At 45.3% G+C, this 20,311-nt stretch overlaps 1 protein-coding gene across 1 annotated transcript; it reads right to left on the reverse strand.

Annotated features, from left to right (window-relative positions):
* Positions 1-201: 201 nt before the first annotated feature.
* Positions 202-11,429, reverse strand: LOC119196953 (basic helix-loop-helix transcription factor scleraxis-like). Its single transcript, XM_037452767.2, has 3 exons — positions 10,364-11,429; positions 9,844-10,060; positions 202-876 (listed from the first exon to the last, which is right to left on the reverse strand). The coding sequence occupies exons 1-3, from the start codon at positions 10,747-10,749 to the stop codon at positions 838-840; spliced, it is 642 nt and encodes a 213-aa protein (XP_037308664.1). The 5' UTR covers positions 10,750-11,429; the 3' UTR covers positions 202-837.
* Positions 11,430-20,311: the final 8,882 nt, after the last annotated feature.

Here is a 20,311-nt window from a genome sequence, read left to right on the forward strand (position 1 = left end):
TCACAACCAATATAAACTAAAGGTAGAGTCACTGAGGAGCTTCAGAATGATCTTTCTCTTGATCAAGCTGAAAAAGCAACAAAGTATGATGGAACCACTGTTTTAATAATAATTTCTCAGTGGAATTTATGTTTAGGGTTTATAGGATGGACCTGAGGAGGATTTGAAAGGACACCAGGTCAAAAAATCATAAAAATGACTCCCAGATATACAAACAATTTATTGGTCATCATGTGTTATTTTCCAGCATTAGGACATTTTCAGAGATAATCTTCAGAAATAACAAATACCATTAAAGTTCCAGCTTGCTGCCTTAAATTGTGTTACATTTTTTGCACCTTCATACATTACTTGGATGTCAATGCCGGTTAAATAACATAGTTTCATTATATAATGTTATGTCACATAAATATACATTTATATTTCATCTTACACATTAATGACAAACAGATCCTATGAAAGACAAACTTGTATTTATTAAAAGCTGTGTGTTTCCATCATGTGCCATAAGTTCTTCAGACTGGACAAAAAGTCCGTCAAAAGTCAAAATGTGAAAGGTTTGTCATGCCCATGATAGGCCTTTTTAAAAGCACTTTTAGACTTTTCAGAAGTGTTTCAAAATATGAAAATTGGAAAACACTAAATGTAAAAAGTTCCTATAAAGCAATAGAAAAAGTAAGAAAAACAAAAAAATGAATGCTGGCTTAAGTTCCCTTAAAAAGTCCTCGAAGTGCTAAAGAAGTCCTTCAAAAGTCTTTGAAATGCATCACAAGTCTGATGAGTCTTCAAGTTGCAGAGAATTGTTGCATTTCATCCGTGTGGTTTGTTTCCTCGTTGTTAACTTCTGATGGCCGTCTTCCTGTCTCGATCTTTGTTCTGGAAGAGACAGAAATCAACGTCGCACATTATTCAGGATTCAACCATAAAGGCTAAAAAGAAAAATGCAGGTAGCTTAATTTAGCGTAAGGACTACAAATGGGAGGTGGAACATAGGTTCACTACACAGCCTTAATTTGAAAAGCTGACACTTTCTCTCCTTTTATCATGTTGGTTTCCTCAAAATCCATCAGCAAGGCAAGCAACTCAAATACTTAAATATGCAATAAACAGGTGAGTTAGACGGCTGTCTTTGATTTAAACTTTCTTCGTAGTCTCATGAAATGGTGCTCTGGAAAAAAAGCAATGCGTATTATGGAAAGATATGTGATTTCCCTGCAATTGATGACACAGTTTTTATGACCTTTACCCCGGGCCTGTAAAGGGAATCGTTGGCTGCAGCCCGCATGCTGTGCATTCGTTGCGATAGCTGATTTCATAACGACATCACGAGCGGCCCTGCGTGATCGCATTCATCTGCGGTATCACAACGGAGAGGGCCTGGATTTCCTGGCCAGCGAGAAGAGCTTTCTCTATGTGGCCAGGAAAGTAACATCACATTTTCCCCTCCTCAGCTCAGCTCAGCTCACCTCTGCTCTGCGCCTCAGGCCACCTACCCGTCGCTTCTGAAGCCACAGTCTCGGGGATTTTAACGAACACACAGTTGAGTGATACGCCACACCACGCGTCATCCCTTTCTCGGTGATTACTTTTCAGGGCGGACGTTAGATCGAGTCAAAGCTGGAAAGCTATCTCGGGTTGTTGTTACCCAACTTGTGGTCGGTTTTTTTACAGAAATGTCCAATATTCTTTTTGCAAGTGAAAACTTTATTTCAAAACGGCGGTGAAAGCGCACATGGCTTTTTGGGGGTCAGCTTCTCCGCACTCCTGTCCTCTCCTGACTCTGCTTTCCCCCTCTCAAAACATCTCGGCTAACCCCCTCGGTCCGCCCCCGCTCCCCTCGCCTTCCTCTCATCAGCTGCACACCTGTTACACATTTCCTCTCAGACTGTGCACAAGGTGTAGGTGTTTGGAAAAATCTGTTTGACTGACATCAACAAAGGTGGGTAGGTGTTTGGAAGGGAATCAGGCTGTAATGAGAGAGTGAGCTCACAGGATTTGGACGTGATTGTCCTCCCACTGATTGAGGGTAGTGTGAGGAGACACATGAACTATTACTGTCAATTCCAAAACTCCAGCTGGAGCAGAGGACGATGAGACAAGAACCGTCGCCGTCATTTTGTTTGTTAGTTGACTCGATGTAGTCCATTGCAGCTACAAGACTTTTGTTTTTACGTAACTTCATGTTGATGCTGAAATTACATAAAGTAATCAAAGTGTATTTAAACAGCTTTTCTAGAATATCTGAAGCAGGACTCAACAGATTTATAGGTACGCATCAGTTCAAGGTGTTCCGTTGAACAATGAAAAAAGCCAAAAGAACAACTTTGTCTTAGACGCAAAACAACAAGACAATCAAGTAGTGTGTAAAGGTACTTTGGAGGACACCGCATTATGTATTTATCTCACCTAACAAAGGGCTCAACCAATCATTTACAAAACCGAGAATGTGAATTTAGGTTCCCACTGTAATGTCTTCAGGATTAAGGAGCCAAGGAGGTTTGTCATGGACGCATATATTCACCAAGTGTAATTGTCTCTATGAATTGGGCCTCACAAAAGCGGTGATATTGCTGTGCTTTCTACTAACAGAAACCGTAAAACCAGTGCAGCCACGAGACCACTGTAGCCATGAGACCATGAGACCAGTGCAGCCATGAGACCATGAGACCAGTGCAGCCATGAGACCAGTGCAGCCACGAGACCATGAGACCAGTGCAGCCATGAGACCAGTGCAGCCACGAGACCATGAGACCAGTGCAGCCACGAGACCATGAGACCAGTGCAGCCATGAGACCAGTGCAGCCACGAGACCATGAGACCAGTGCAGCCATGAGACCAGTGCAGCCACGAGACCAGTGCAGCCATGAGACCAGTGCAGCCATGAGGCCAGTGCAGCCATGAGACCAGTGCAGCCACGAGACCAGTGCAGCCATGAGACCAATGCAGCCATGAGACCAGTGCAGCCACGAGACCAGTGCAGCCATGAGACCAATGCAGCCATGAGACCAGTGCAGCCATGAGACCAGTGCAGCCATGAGACCAGTGCAGCCATGAGACCAGTGCAGCCATGAGGCCAGTGCAGCCATGAGACCAGTGCAGCCATGAGACCAGTGCAGCCATGAGGCCAGTGCAGCCATGAGACCAGTGCAGCCATGAGGCCAGTGCAGCCATGAGACCAGTGCAGCCACAAGACTCTCTGAGGTGTTTTCTGGAAGACGCTGTGGAAAACTGGAGATATTTATCAGTGGAGAATAAAGTACTTGTGAAAGTTTAGAGAAAGTGGGTACATTAAATAATCTCACTCAAAAACCGAGCGTGACATTTGGGTGATTCACCAAATCATCATCATCATCATCATCCGATTACCATGGAACCAGCACTGCCAGCACCCAGCGACGGTTGAGGAAGCACAGCTGTAGCTGGCGTGGGCGGTGCAGCCGAAGTCGGACGGGTTCAGTCAAAACAGAAGGAGGGGGCCGCGAGGCCGGCCCGGCAGTCAAAACAAGCTCCCCAAGACTAATACGGCACGGTCGGATGACACCCCCGCTCCCTCTTTCTCTCCAAATACCCCCACACACAGACGTGCCGCTGACCCGAGGGTGATTTGTCCGACACTAATACGATTACCCGATGATGTTTATTTTAGATGCGACGTGATGATATTGCCCTACTGCAACAATATTGTTGTTTTATCAAGGTCTTAACTTTAACGGGTAGAGAGTAAACGCTCTCGTCACGGCATCTTATCAACCCCAATTCAAACTTTGATGTTGTTTTTCCGAAACTCAATCCAGGCTGTTCCCTTCACCTATAACTGTACATTTTCCATTCTCTCTCGCTCTCTTTCTCGCTCTCTTTTTCCTGCACAACCCATTCCATCAAATACAAACATCTAATTTAGTTCTCGGCTGCATGAGGAGAGGGATGACTGGTTGGAAAAAATAATTCCTCTTGGGTACCGGCCCGATAATCATATAAGGAGATTGGTATTCAACCATGAAATGAAAAGTGTAATATCCCTTTAGTCGGTTGACTGAAACTGTGCGCCTGTGCGTCAGTTCCCTTAAGTGACTAACAGAAGCTGTAATTACTCTCATGAATGACCCTCGAGGAGAGAGGAGCGTAGGAAGCACACTGAAATGGTGCATTAATCAGACATTTAAATCAAGCTCACGCCAAATAAGCCGCAGACTACCAGACATGTACTTCTGGCTCACTGCGGTTTGATAATAAGCATCCCGACGGCTTCTGATGGTACTTGATGTACCTTGGATTGCCTAATCAGTTGTAATTCTCACTAGGCGGCGACACATGCGTCTAATTGTTCCCACGTTTGTATAATCGGCCACGAGGGCCCCAATCCTTTCTCGCCAGTCTCGGATGATTTCATTCTGCTACGTTACACACCAATCGGCACTTTATCGTCAGCACCCTGCAAGAGCCAATATGTCATTAGCTTTTAAGATATTGTTTTAAGGGTCTGCACCATCTGAAAGGCCGGGTTTCTGACTTTCCCTGTGTTATAGATTTATTTAGGATCTGCTCTTTGCCCGGCTCGGATTTCTGTAGTTTTGCTCCAATTTGCTCCGTGAGCAGCCCTCTCCCTGGAGGCCCAATGACAACAGAATGATAGTTTTGCTAATAGATTTTGTTAGTTATCTGACACGACTTTTTGTGTTGGTGTTAAATTAGGGTTTAACTGCTTCCATGTGTTCTAGAAAATTACCGCCGGTTCCGTGCATGACGACTGCACACATCCATACACAAAGCCAGGCTCTCACACTGGACGTGGACAGGAATATATTTGCAAACCGCCTGCAGTGTATTGGCTGCCTTCGATGCCCCGCGTTAACAAAGCATGACACGGCAGCCAAAGCTCTATTTCATGATGCACCACGCATGGACTCCAAGTCAACATCAACATTATCAGAAAATTAGCGTAATTGTCGTTTCATCTCCGACCTCAAAACGTCTACTTTTTTCCTCCCAGTGAGAACAGACCAATAAGCAGAACTGCAGTCATTAGTGCCCTGCTGCACATGCCGTATGCATGCATTTAAGGTCTCTAAAAGCTGCACGCTTCATTTCATCTCTATAAAAGAGGCAAAGTGTAGTTTCACCACAGTCAAAAAAAACAACTGTCCAACGTGGAGAATAAATAGCTAAATTGATTATCCCACTGAGTCGTTGGCTATTTGTCTGCCTCTCCTTCTCTCCCTCTCCATCTCTCTTTCCACAACTTCCTGCACACCATTAGTTTAGAAAGTGTTGAAAGCACAGTTGTGATCCAAAGCTCCTTTAGTGAGTAATTTTTTTCCTTTTTTTTTCAGTGGAGGGGGGTGTCTAAAGGAGCAGTGAACTGCCGTCTGGCTGCTAGACGAGAAAGAAAAAAGGTAGAATTGAATGCTTTTCGATAAAAGTCTGAGTGTGTCAGTATTTCTGTGGTCATGCATGTGTGCGAGTGTGTATTTGTGTCATTTGTGTGTGTGTGTGTGTGTGTGTGTAAGCAGCAAGGGCGTTTCACAGGGAGCGGTTTCCAGGCTTCTTTAACATCACCATCAAAGCTAAACGTCAATGTGTTTCTAATAGCAGCAGCTGAATTAAACACTGGCTGTACAGGCCTCAGCAGAGGATAAATCATTTACAGAACAATTAGCTCATTTGTTGCTTCGCTCTGCACTGCCAACGACTTCCAGACACAGAGAGCCAGCCAGGGTCTGTGTGTGTGTGTGTGTATGTATAAATATATATATATATATATATACTGTATATACATGGATGTAAAAAAATCATTCTCCCTGTCACTCAACACACACACACACACACACACTTCCACAAAACTACAGATAAGTCAGTTTCCAATTGCATGGTGCAGTTTCAGTGGCAAAGCTCTCCATACGCCCAGCTTTCCATCCACCCACAAAAATCCACACAGAGCTTTACTGCAGCTCAGACATAAATCACTACTATTTGTAAAATGAAGAGCTGAATTCATCATCTGTAATGCTGGCCGTTTTGCTAAATTTGCACATGTCTTTTTTTTGTTTCTAGAAATGAATTTAAGTTGAGGTTAATTCAGGGTCTTGCCTCGAAAAGTCTTATAAAACTCAACTTACTGTAGCCATCCCAAAAGGAACAATGGCCTTTTAAAAGCCACCACATTATAATAGTTATATTTTTCCCAGATTTTTATTTAGTTTCCAAACATATAAATTCTTCTTTAATTGATCAGATTTTAAATATTGGAAAATGTTTGGGCTTTTCACAGACAGCTTAAAAGGAAAAGCTCAGCAACATTGCTTTTACTGGCAGATGAACCTCTGTTTCTGTTTACATTTGTCATTGACTTGAATTGACCTTCTCACTGCACTGGGCCAAAAGTAATAAACCACAGTTCTGGACTGCGGAGGAAGACGTAATTATGCTTCAAGCGCTGTATCCTCAAGACAACAAAGAAAACAAATTAACCTATTTCAAAAAGCACTACCATCTCAATACGATTCAGCAGCATGATGTGGATTCTCATGCTGCCTTCACCTATGCAAAAAGCATTATGTATGTAAACAAACTGCAATGGTGCAGGTTTCCTGCCGTAGGTTTAAAACCAGGCACCTGACAGTTTCCCCCCCGATCAGCAGAAGCAGAGAGGAACAGGATATCGGCATCAATCAAGCAGAGAGCGCAGGGATTTCAGCAGCGCTTTGCTCAGCTCCGCCCTCAGCCCTGAACATCTCGTGCACACGTGTAGCCATCGGGACCCGGGCGTGTTTGCACAGCGCTTATCAAAGAGTGACCCCTGACCATAAGATGCTTGTGTCAATGTCCCACAGTGTCGGGACAACATGGTGGGTAACTTAATAATAGTGAATAAATAAATATATTCAAAGGTACTCACTAATATGCTATTCATTTTACTTTAGTCTCACTCAGGAAATTTCCACTGTTCCCCAATCGGCCCTAAACCTCTAAAGACACATCTTGAGTGTTTTCAAAAATGAAAATGTCTAAAATAAACAGAAGCAGTGAACCGCATATAAGTAGCCATTGAATTAGCCACAATTCATGTTTTGCCGCAAAGATTTGTGTTTTTAGAGGGCGTCTTAATATTCAATGACTGTGGTTCAATCATCGTTTTCATATATCCTAGAATAAGATTTTCTTTCATAATCATGTGCATAAACTCATAGTCACATTAGTGTTCCAGCAAATCTACATGTAGCCCTTTCTGTGCAATAGTCGTTACTAACAGGGCTGTTTGTTTTGCAACAGTTATACTGTATACACTCATAATAAGAGGAAATGAGCGTACACTTTTCTCACTTTCCCCCTCTCCCACATTGAAAATAAGCATAATTGAAGCAGCTGCTCTAAGCGGATCCGACAGCTGTGATGAACCTCAATGACCATAAAAACATACAAAGAGAGCACTCAGGACACAAAGTCTCATTTTACCTCCACAATCGTTTCCTCTCCGTAATCACCGTCACTGGCTCTGCCCTTTAACCCACTTAAACACACTGTATAGTCATTTTTCCAGGGAAAATTTAAATTCTTTCAGGCTCTTCCAATCAGAGTTAACCATTTATGTGCCAGGTGAGCCAGCAATCCTTTACGATTCTGCTCAAACGACTAATTCCTCTATTTCGTTGTTTTCGTTGTCAAAAATCCTGTGAAAAGACCAAAACCGACAACAAATTGATTCTCATCCAGAACCTGCTCCTGTTCTATTGTCATGCAAAACCTAAAGAAAAGACATGAGTGAATCCACCAAATGCGTATTAATCCACCGCTGAAACCCCCTTACGCCTGTTTGCTAAAAACGACAGTGCCCTGTAGTTCCATTAATATACTGAGCCCATAAATGTCTATATATCTGTCAGCCCAACCCAGCAGGGAGGTTTATTTTATGCGCATGTTCCACTGAACACACAAAGCGCATCAAAGACAAAACTTCACAGTATTCCCCCTATTTATCCGCCTGTTTGCTCACGTGAATCCACCGAGGGGGGGGGAACCGACAGGTAATGACTTTCACCTGGATTCACCCATTCCACGCACTGTCAAAACAGTACGAGTCCGCCGCTACTGAGCTAATAGGAAACTGTGTGTGACTGAGGTCAAGAAGGATAAACTCGGTGAAGGTATCCACAGTTTCCAAAGGGCTTTCTGCGCAGCGTGCATTAACAGGTCAGTCGTGCGTCTGCGGCAGCGGGTTGACAGCAGCAGATAGTGTTACGCAGCTCCCCCCCCCCCCCCCCCCCCGGGCCAGGGCCGACCTCCGCCAGGCTGATCGATACGCACAGAGCTGAGTGAAACCGGATGAGAAGGACGAGGAGGATGAAGACGAAGGGCTCGGGGGGGGGGGAGGACAAACCCGAAACGGAGGGACCGAACCCTCTGATTTGATTCCAGTTATCTCTCAGCCGAGGACGTCTGGGTCTCAGACGCCCGAGGACGTGTGGGGCTTCCACTCGCAGAGGTTCAGAGGGGAGTCGGGAGGGGAGGGCGAGACGGGTTATCCCCCCCCCCCCAAGCTAAAGGGTCTCCGGGTTTAGACACCGAGGAGGGTATTAGCTTTCACACACTGCTGGGGTAACGGGGGGAGGCTGCCAGATGTCAGCTCCTTACCCATAAATCCTCCTAAATGGGCAGCGGCTCGGTCAGGAGGGGGGGGGGGGGGGGGGGGGGGGGGGTTGAGTGGCCTTCACCTCTCTATCGTCTCCTGCGCTGACTGGTTGGTGTTGGTTAAAGTGGGAGCTGCGTTCATGCACACTTGCTTTCAGTCAGATGAGAGGATCTCTTCATTCCCTGTTCATCCAACTGAACTCTTTTATTTTTATGCTTAGAGTCTTCTTGATTATTTCTATTTCCTGTGTTGAATCAATCAAATGTGAGTTGAACTTTGCACTGGATCAAGTTCTCCCTTTTTCGTATCTCTATCAAGTGTGAAGGAACGGCTACAAAACTGTGATCAGAAATGCAGTGAAAAGGATGAGTTTGCCTATTGATTATTGCTCCTTTTGTCGCTTGTCGGTGAATTGAATCTATTGCTGAATTATTAACCTGTGGCTAATTAAAACAAAACCCTGAAAATGCTTTTGCTAACTTTTTTAGAACATTAGTTACATTTAGACATCGCTGCAGTTGTTGATATTTGCATCAGAGGTCAGTTCTGCAGTAGTTGTGATTAAAAACTCCTCCTTTTCGAGTTGACGTCAATACATTCTTGAAATTATAGACATGGTTTTGGAAGGATGTCACGGGTTCCCGGTCATAAATCTGACTCACTTCTTCAAATTCCTAATCCAACCAAAAAGAAAGAAAAACACCGCAGTTGGAAGTTGGACGCATTTGTCATGCTCGTCTTCTCAGTTCACCCGAAATGTCAGTTTCAGAAAGGCCCTCGAACTTTGATGCCACCTGCTCGAGTAAAACTAACCCCCCACAGAACAATCACATGCAGTCCTTCACCCCCCCCCCCGACGGAGGATCTTAAAAGAGGTCCTGCTTTTTAATGTCCCTCAGGGCCAATCAGGTTTATAGGCACAGCCACTGATCTCAGGTCAGCTTTAAACACAGAGTTGACCCTTAAGCGGTGCACAGTTTACTGAGAAGGAGCCTCGTTCTGCACTGTGATCAGCTTTCACTGTTACTTCTCTGTTCTACTAAAGTGACTAAAGAAACACAATATAGTTATCAGCGTTGTATTGATCTCATAATCTTTCATTGAATAATAATTGTACTACTACTGTTTCCATGGAGATTTGACTACTTGGGGGCTTTATGTTTTATTTGATGCAGACTCTTTTATTTCTTACTGATTTGTAATTTTCATCCGCTCACCATTTTCCTCTGGTTGCTGAGGCAGAAAGTACAGATGTGCTTTGGCTGAGCTGATTGGTCAGATCCACGGCTGGGGGAGGAGTTGACATGGAAGAACGGCGGTGAGGGGGCGTGGCACGGCTGGCCGTCATGAAGGCCCTCGCCCAGGAGCAAGACGTTCCCCAGGTGACTGATGTAGCTGCTCGCCAGACGTAGCGTCTCGATCTTCGACAGCTTCCTGATCGCGAAATCGGAAGGAGGAGACAGAGTCAATGACAACACAAAATACCTCAAAAGTGTGCAAAAGTGATCCGAATAAAAATAACCACAATCAATGTGGTTTAATGTATTTTAAAACGAGGTGCAACATACATATAAAATATAGACAGTGATATGAGATAAGTAGACGCTGACTAAAATCCACTCATAGTTACAGGCAGCCTGGCATAAACTACATTACACAGTTTGAATCTAAGGTGGAAAAGGTGCACTCGTGACCCCCTGAGGAAGGTGCCACAGGTGGCGGGTGGTGCCTCGGTACCTGTCTGCGGGCTCGGTGGGGATGAGTGTGCGCAGCGCCGTGAACGCCGTGTTGACAGAATTGGTGCGATCTCGCTCCCGCGCGTTGGCCGCGGTCCTCTGGCGAACCTCCCCGTGGGGGGGGGGGGACCCCTGGGGGATGAGCCTCCCCATCATGGCCTCCACGTCCACCCCTCCGCCCCCCACCGCCCCGCACAGCTTCCTCTTCCTGTTCACCTTGATGTGAAAGGCCGTCGGCGACGAGGACAGGCGGAAGTTGGAGGAGTTGCGGTCCTCGGAGCCGGAACCCTCGCTCCCGTTCTCCTCGTCGTCTTCGGAGAGGAGGGCGATGTCGCCGTACAAGAAGCGGCCCGCGGGAGGCGCCGTGCGCAGCATGGCGAACGTCATCTTCGACGCGTCGGCGCTCTGTCAGAGGCAGGTCAATCAACGAGAGGCTTCCACTTGTCGACGGAGAGCGCCGGACCAAATGTTCTGTTGTTGTTGCTGATTAAAGGGGATCAACACCGTGCAACATTTACTTTACCCCCAAAGTCTCTTTTAGTGAAGCCAGGTGAGCCAGAAGTAGCCCTTATGATGCAGGGTTGGGCTGGGTTTAAAAAAAAGGTCAACCAGTTGATCCTAAGTCTGTGGTCAAGAGCAACCTGACCTCAGCAGCTGTGTTTTTCTCTCCTGGTTCACACAAAAAACACTTCACATCCCAAAAAGGTCAGTTCTTCTCTCTGTTTAATCCTTTAGAAGAAGGGAAGTGGATGTTCTCCTCTAGACCTTTTTCTTGTTCCTTTGTTTCTATGTTTGTCTGTTTCGATTCCTGTAGCAGATACAACTCCCAGGCCCAGGTCTCTCTCTCTCTCTCTCTCTCTCTCTCTCTCTCTGACTCTTTGCTCCACGTGTGCCTGCTGTCTGAATGTTTCCGTCTGCCCCTGGTCTTATAGCCGGTGGGAGGGCCGGAGGTCTCCTCCGCTCCTCCCTCTGAGCGCAGAGGGTCCCTCGGCTGCTGTCTAGAAGCAGGCCAGCGAGACCGGAGGCAAGAGGCAAACCGTCGGCAGGAGTTTGTTTTGGCTGCACGCTGGTTTGGTTTCTGGGGGGAAATCCACCCTAAAGCAGCTTTGCGTGACCCTGGCCTGCTAAGTGTGTTTGGTGACCTTGGTGAGCTTCTGACACACATATTGCTTTCAATAAGAGTGTTGAAAACATTTTTTGTTTAGTGGGTGTCCTCAGATGTAACGAACACATGAAAACACTGTTTTTATCTGACTGGAGTAAAAATAATTGGATCTTGGACAGTGCAATAAAGTGTCTGAGACAACACTGATTCTAACTTGGTTGGTTTTCCCATCACGCCGCTGCGAATGCATAAAGTACGAACCCTACCTATTCCAAGTTGTCGTTCAAAAAGAGGTCTGCCTCCTGTTTTTCAAAGCCGGGTCTGACAGGGTATGCAAAAACATATTGACGACAAAGATTTGCAAGAACACACAACTCCGTTTCTCAGTCTCCATTTGCATCGTGCAATTCCGATCATGCACGCACTGGTTTCCGAGGCAGGTCTCTCAATTTTCTACGGCACTTTTTTTTTCTGCAGCTTCCGAGCAGTGGAGATCACAAGAGGTCGCTTGCGAACCATTTCTGATTAGCGAGCGGCAACAGGACACACCCACACACCGGGGGTCGTGTCCTTTCACACAGTTGAAGTTCACAGTCTGTCGATCCAACCGATCCTCTTACCTTGTTTATTCATAAAGTCTGTCTGTCATTTGGAGACATTTTCCAGATATCTTCATTCACCGACATCTCGCCGAGATGTGTTTTGTGCTCTCTCCTGTATTTTGTGGGTAGCTTCTCAGGACTCGCTGGGATCGGATGTTTTTGATTAACTGCTTTCTGGACAGCAAGAATCTGAGGAGCTTGAGTGGTGAAGTAAGAGTTTGCCTTTCTCCCTGTGTCTTCCTCCCCCCCCCCCCCCCCCCGCCCCGGGCCTCGCGGTCGGTGTTGTGTTTGTCCCCGGGCCTGCAGGCTGGGGGGGCGGGGGGGGGAATGGTCCGGTTCAGGCTGGTTTATTCAGCCACAGCCGAAAGGCTTTTCTCTGTGCGAGCTGGGACGCCGGAGGGTCTGAATGTCGTTTTTCCCCCGAGGGATTCAGACGTTTTGGGTGGAGTGTTTCGGTGATGAAGGGGAGGCTCGGGGGGGGGTTTATAGCCGGGGAGCCGATACTTTACTCACATACACTCCCTTTTACAATCTGTCTTCCTCTGAAAGAGAAGAAAATATGAGAGCCGGCAGCAAAGGGAGCAAAGACAGAGGGAGGAACGGAGAAAACAGTGGGAGAAAACTAATGAAAGACAGAATAAAATGGATCCATCTATCTAGCTACACATAAATGACCTGTGTGTGATGCCGGAGAGTTGCTCTAGCATGCTACAACATCAGATGCTCCCTTAAGACTTTACCAAATCCTTTTTACAGCTCTAATCAGATTTCCCCTCTTAAGTAAAAAATGGTTTTATTGGACACAATTGTGTAACTTAACTCTTAGTTCCAAGAAACTTGCTGAACTTTACATTGTTTCCTGCTTCAACTGTGCAGTGGTTAAAGGTTGACCTATGAAAAAAAATCAACTATGAAATTCATAATCCTCAGTAGTGCATCATTGAAACCCTAAACCCTACTGCCACTGCTGGTATGCCTCTTTTGTGTAGATTGGCAACCGTAAACTGCTGCTAAAAAGGAATAGGACAAAACATACAGTCACAGTTACACAATGCTACAGGCAGCATTCATCAGACTCTCGCTCTTTTCACCTCATCTGTACATATTTCTTTGTCCTTCCTCTCTCTCTCTCTGTATCTGTATCCACCCATAAATCACAGTCAGGGTGTTCATGCTTTGCTTTTCACAGAATAGAGGTCAGAGCTGCCCGCTTGGAGCAGTCAGGATGGAGAAACACTGAATTTCTCCACTTAATGTACCAAGAAAACCAGGGTTGCCAGTCGTGGTGGGAATCGCCAGAGGCCTGCGGTACGAGATTATTACAATACGTAAGTAACAATACAATGCGGTTGTGATTTTAAACAATTTGAGCTAGGTTGATTTTGATCTTTTGTCTGTTTCAAATCATCCAGTTTGTCAATATTCACTTTCAAGGTTCAAGTTTTGACTCCAGCAGACAGACTTGATACCTTTTGTCTGCCAAGCAATATCTCACGATCCTTTGCCCTGTCAACATTTTACTCCACCCCTATTTGGATTGCTGCTTACAGTTTAAGATATTCAGATTCTCAATAAGTTTCCTTCAAATAACAACTGCTGGAAAACTCTCACAGATATTGAATTCAACGGAGGAAAAAGTTTTACATTTCACGGTTTGCTTTATAGTTTTCCTGTCTCCTCCAGCTCTCATTGGACACATCCTGTCACTGGATATCAAATGTGTTTTATAAAAGTGGCCTGACTTGTCAAATGTGAACATCTGAGACTCAGAGTGGAATTACATAATGTCACTCATGAAAGAGCCCTGCCCACGTGCATCCAGTGCCCTAGGTCCTCTGTAGTGACCTTCAGCACATATCAGATTCCTACACCAGGGAATCACCTTCGTCAGAGACCCAGATTCAACATCCCGTATCAATTCTGTTAAGAGTTATGTTGGTTTTGGATGGAAAAAGAAATAGATTGAAAAAGAACAAAATCACCCAATGAAAACAAACTCTTTCACACACTGCAGTCCACTCCAACAGCTCATTGCTCTCGCAAAGGAGAAAACCCTGGCAACATGTGGTTTGTTTCGGGTTCTGTTTTTTGAGGTATAACGGTCAGAACTCTCTAAAGTCAGAATACAAAATCAAGCACCTTCTCTTGTGGTGTGTAGTCTGCCTTTTGCTCAGATTTAAAGTCGGTCAAGAAGTGATGAATCTTCATACAATATTCATTATGAGGCATATTCAGGTATGGGTCTTACTAAAATATCAACTAACAGTAAAACAGCATGTAAATCCAAACCTAAATGTCTTGATTAATGACTATGAGACATGGGTTTGGTTTGACTGGACGTATATGTGAGCTGCTCCGGAGGTGTATTTCCCAACCAGCTCCTCTCGCTGTGGTCCGTCATTACATGCATTAGCATGATCTTACTATGATTTGCATCTCCCTGTGAGTGTGTGGCTATTATAACACAGTATCCATTTCTCCCTGAATCGTTGCCCGCAGGCCAGAGAACATTTGAACGGGTATATTGTGGACTTTAGTTCTTTTGCAATCACACATGGTTGCGTTTGCCCAAAGAATGTTGAATAAAAAGCTACATTTCAGCACTTGAAACTGACATGAAGCTAAATAAAGTGTTGACTCAAGTCTAGAACACAGACTCTGGATTTATTTATCATATCATATTGGATCTGCATTGAATGGAGTGCGCTTGTTGTCAGTAATGGGTCATTTGAGATACTAATATAAACCTTGTAATGTCATTAAAGTGATTTACAAGGTAGAATTGAGACAGTGTATACCATGAGAGAGAGAGCACACAGCTTCTGCAATCAACCGTTGAATAAAACATAAAAAAAAGTAGACACCCTGGACATCTGAACAGCTTTATAGTCTCCACTGCAGCCAATTAAACACATGATTTAGCAAAGTAGTGACACACAGCACGTGGGACAGACACGCAACCTTGTCATCACCATGTCTCTCTCCCAGTGGAATCAATCCTCCTCATATTGCTTTTCCAGTGGTACCAGTCGTCATCACGTCTCTCTCCCAGTAGAACCAGTCCTCACCATGCCTCTTACCGGTCGAACCGGGCCTCACCCTGTCTTTCTCCCAGTGGAACCAGTTCTCTCCACGTATCTCTCCAAGGGGAACCAATTTAATAGCAGTCTCTGTCCCAGTATGACCAGTTTGGCCTCTGTGGTCCCACAGGGCTCCTCACATTAGACGTTCTGACGAGCATCAGGCATTAAGAGTCTCAAACAGCAGGAAGTCCTCCCACACAGAAACTGATCCTCCACGAGCGTGTTAGCATTTAGGATGTTAGCACAACCCAGATACAACTACCAGTACAGCACATCATGGGTGTGACTATAGCATGCACAATAAATATGTCAATACTTATAATAAAATCATCATTTTGGTTGATCTGTGCCAGAGTGCAATTATGTTATTTATTAACATATCCCATGCACGTCCCTTTTTAGTATTGACCTTGAAGTGACCCCAGTGGTCCGTAAAGGTAAACACCATGCGGCCACTGACCCACTGGCAGCTTCTCCTTAGCTGCAGCTCCTGATGTGGCTCCTCTCTTCTGCTAAGTAGAAAATATATCTATCAGAGATGCTTTCAAATGAGTTTCTCAACTCAGGTTATGACCAAAGAGTCAATCAGTCCACAGGAATGAAGTAACTCTGCTGTCTCTTGTACCGGGCTTTACGCGGTGATCACACTCTCACTTTCTACTCTGTTTGACAACGATTGCGCACTTCCAGAGAATAATAATCACATATGTGAATGAATAAGTTGAGTGGTGTTCTCCTTTAAGGACGCAGCAGCCGCAGCAGCAGCAGCACAGTAGTAGAGCCCCATCTGATAGTCATTACACCCCCTCCTCCTCCCCCCGTCCCCTTTCTCCTCTCGCTTGATACTCTCCTCACAGCTCAGACGTATTATTCATTAGTCTGATGAAAAACACCCACCAACTTAGCCAGGTCCAACCTCCCTCACACACACACACAGAGACACACAAAGACACATATACATTTACACACGCACACGGCCCCAACCAAGCTGAACCACTCTGGCGCGGGTCAGGGACCTGTCAAAACTCGGAAGCAGACCTGGACCCGGTACAGTACCACAACGCAGGCGTCCAGAGGAGAGAGAGGCTCCAAGGACCTGAGCTATTCTCCGCTGTCCTTGGACCGTCGGTTTTAAGCTTCCATTGAAAGTGATAGAAGGAGGGGGAAGACTTTCTAGACTGGTTATCGTGCCACTGAGCAGACGTTAGGAGGGGGGGGGGGGGGGTCACTACCAAAAGCAGAGGAGGACAGCGGGGAGGAGAAAAGGTAAAGGAATAAAGGGACGGGGGGGGGGGGGGGGAGGAAGGTAGGATGGAAAAAAAAAGAAGGAAACAAAGGTGGGAGGGAATGAAGACGAAGGGGAGAGAGTTGGCGGCGGCCTGCCAACGCTCCAGACTTCACGCTGCATTTCATGGAGAAAATGGTCGGAAGTGCTCGCCCCCCCAACTTGCACCCCCCCCCCACCGCCACCATCACCACCAGCCCCAATTTCAGCCTCATTCAGCCTCAGCTCCAGCCACACTCTACTCCGTTTCCCCAGAGTACCAGACTACAGCTGGCCCTATTAAACCGAGAGAGGCAGGGAGACAGAAAAAAGACGGGGAAGGAGAGAGAGGTCACACAACTGGAAGACATCAGTTGAAACTTTGCTCGCTCTCTTGGTTTTCTTTCCGTCCATACCCCCTTTTTTTTTTTTACGATAGAGTTTCTCACAAACACGCTCGCGGTGCACCGGGTTCAAACACATAGTAAAAAAAGCTATTGTTTGATTCGACATCCCTCAGAAAACTGTAAAACAATGAAAGAGATGCTGGGAAATTAAAGTCTGTGTGACTTTTATCTCGCTTGTCTGAGTGCGTCTGAAGGTTGTCGTCATGCATACGAGCTCTGCTGCGGGAGGCTGTCTCTTCGGGTTTGTTTGAATCTTTCAGCATTTGTGAACGCTGTGGGGCAATAAAATAAACTTTGAGATATTGGAAGTCTGTTTCCAATCCATTATCTGGTGTTCACTCGTAATTTGCTTCACTTCCACTGCAGCTTGTCTGAGTTGTCGTTTAACCTTGAAGCTTTTTTTGTGTGTGTGTGTGTGTGTGTGTAACAATCCGTCCGTGCTTTAGAGTAACTTAATTACACACCTTCACAGTCACGCGGATTATTTCCACTGCTCTGGCCACACAAGGCCAGATCACCTCCACTAGATCCCGAGGTCCAGCACAGTCACTTTGTGTTTGTGGGTTCAAATCGGGCAGGACACTAATGGCTAAACACAGGCGTTACATTGTCGATCAATAGTCCGTTTACCCGTCCACGTGCATTATATGTCCATCAGTGCTATATCTCACTGTCAGTTATTCATTATGTGGTAAATGTAATGATGTTCTTGATGTCACATGATATCCAGACCACTCTCCACACTCTTTGCATTTTATTCTAGTGAAGGGGTCTGGTTCGTGTCAAAAGGAACAAAGAAATCACGTCACAATTTGAATTTCTGCAGCCGATCTACTGAGCAGAGTGTAGAGCTCTCCTTTCATGACTGTTAGCCTGGCAAATAGGGGGCCATGGGACGGGGCCCCACCTTGAGCCCCTTAACTAAGACAAGTTGTCAATTGCCTTTTCTGAAATATGGAATGTACCCAGTATTATTTGTGAGAATATGATATCTGCACAAAGCATATGCTTTTCTTGCACACCCTCTCCACCTGTTTGCATGTCTCTGCAGCGCTGGGCCCACGGAGAAATGGACCACGGCAGGCGTCCCCGCTCAGCCTCCTCAAATAGATCCAGTTCGGCGCCCGAGCTCCAGATATGGAGCATACAAACAATGTGTTTTCCAATCTATATATCTATACATAAAAAAACCTCTTCTATAGAGCAGCCAAGTACAGTCACTAACAGGTGGGTTTGCACAGCAATCTGGCAACAAGGGGCTGAAGAACCGGGGGAAGATTTACTGAAGGTGATTAGTGGATTGAAGCCAGCTTGGTTTCCTGAGCAGGTGAAGTGAAATGTAATCAGGGAGTCCAGAGGAGCCCAGATTGGACCCATGTCCCTACCACACACACACACACACACACACACACGCGCGATCCAGGCAGGACCTCGTTGTGACAACTGTGACAGTTACAGGAATGAGGGACTTGAAGAACCTACCTATATGATATACAGTATGTGTTATCATATCATACTAAATTGTCTGTGACGGTGACACAAATAAGTGTCAAATCAAAGGGTTATATGCTGCCTTTTTTTTGTTTTGGAATAAATATTACGTGTTTCATTGCAAAGTGGTATTGTGTCTTTGACCATATTTGTTGCATTAAATCCTACTGGGATGTTTTCTGAAATTAATTGGATGGCCCTACTTAGAAAATGCTCCACCAGCCGTCATTGCTATTAGACTCCTGTTTCCTGTTGAGTGAACGTTGGACACAGTCGGAAAATGAGGAGAAATTAACAGCATAAGTATTTATGTGGATTGGCCCGGGGTTGACTGGGCGCAATGCTCTTCTTCATGTGAGATATTCGGTGTATTGGGTCATTTTCCTCGGGGCAAACTGCCAAAGGCTTTGCTACAACTAAATCTGTTCATCAGGCGAGTGCAGCTGGCCTTCAGTCTATTCATGATGGAGAGCAACCAATAATAAAAAATGTGAGCTGTGATTACTCAGCTTAAAAAAAAAGGCTGGCTCTGAGTAATTGACAACATAAAAAAAAGCAGCTCCCCAGCCTTAAAGACTGTGGCCAGTAGCAGCTCTACGTGGTGGATCGGTAGAAGCAGACTGAGAAGAAAAATCAGCTGTGATGTCATTGCCACTAATGAGGTGGCGGGAAAAATTAACCACCTGACCACTCACTCTCCAGCTCACCTCTCTTTCTTTTTACTTTCTCTTTATTTGAATTTGACTGCTTTCTTACTCACTTTTTCTTTTCCCCACGTCTGCAACTATCTCTGCTTTCCGCTTATATATGTTTTTGTGTTTTCTTGTGTTTTCTTTCCCCCGACTGGACATGCAAACTTGGTCCTTCTCTGTTGTGTCACGGCTTGTTTTCGCACTGATAATCACTGCTTTAAGAAGGCAACAACCCCACAACATGACTAAACCTTTATCCAACGATCTGGTGATTATTTTGAGAAGCTTAAAGCTTCCTGTTCAACTTTTGCTAATTCAATACAGTCAGTTAAATTGATGTAAATGTTTCAGGTTTGTACTATTTTACACCATTTAGTTAAAGTTCAGAGTACAGTCTATAATATTCTGAGTTTCTTCTAATTTCCACTCAAATGATTGATCTTAAAGGTCAAAGGTCAAGGTCACCTACACATTCACACCAGTTGAGCTGATACTGATTTCTTTATTGTCTTGCTTATCCAATGGCATTAACTGGTAAATGACACAACCTGAACAACAACAGTTGTCGTGCTGTGTGAGCGTTTCAATCCTATCCCGGATGATGAGGCAAGGCCGTGGGAGGTGTGGGGTGAAGATCAGTGGAATGTGGAGAATAGAAGAAGTGAGGAGAAGAGTTCATTTGTTGAACTTGTTAAGAGAGGCTGAGGGTTGAATTGAAAGCTGTGTCAAACCTTTGTGTTAAGTGTGTGCGTGTATGTGTGCGTTTGATGTTACGATCTTGTAAAGCGGCAGCTGGAGAGGGCTGTCCCCCGAGAACCACCACAGCCAGCTAGTAAACCACGCGCGCACACACACGCACACACACACACACACGCACACACAGATGCAGTCTTTAATAAAGCTATTGCTCGGAAAAGAGACCAGACCCGTCCAATCTGAAGTACTTTCAAGGCGAGAGTGACACGACAACGCTCACATTCATATGGATTTGCGTCCTCACCCTCCCCCCCCCCAAAAAAAGATAGAAGAACCTCATTATTCTGACTTTTAAACCCACAAACCATAACAGATATGTGGCTTATATGTTCAAATGAAAGTCTCATTACCGATGTATGCAAGTACAAGTATTTTGTCCCCATATGGCTCTACTGTAAAACTGTAACTGTACTGTAAAACTGCCCTGTCCAGATGTTGAGGTAGTAATACAAGCCACAGCAGGGGGGCACACCTAGTGAGTGCTATGAAGTCAGTAGCTCAGTGAAACTCATTGGAAGAGGGTTCCACCTGGACGGCCGTGTGAAATAT

This window comes from Pungitius pungitius, chromosome 11, assembly GCF_949316345.1.
Source record: "Pungitius pungitius chromosome 11, fPunPun2.1, whole genome shotgun sequence".
In the NCBI taxonomy this organism is placed as follows: Eukaryota; Metazoa; Chordata; class Actinopteri; order Perciformes; family Gasterosteidae; genus Pungitius; species Pungitius pungitius.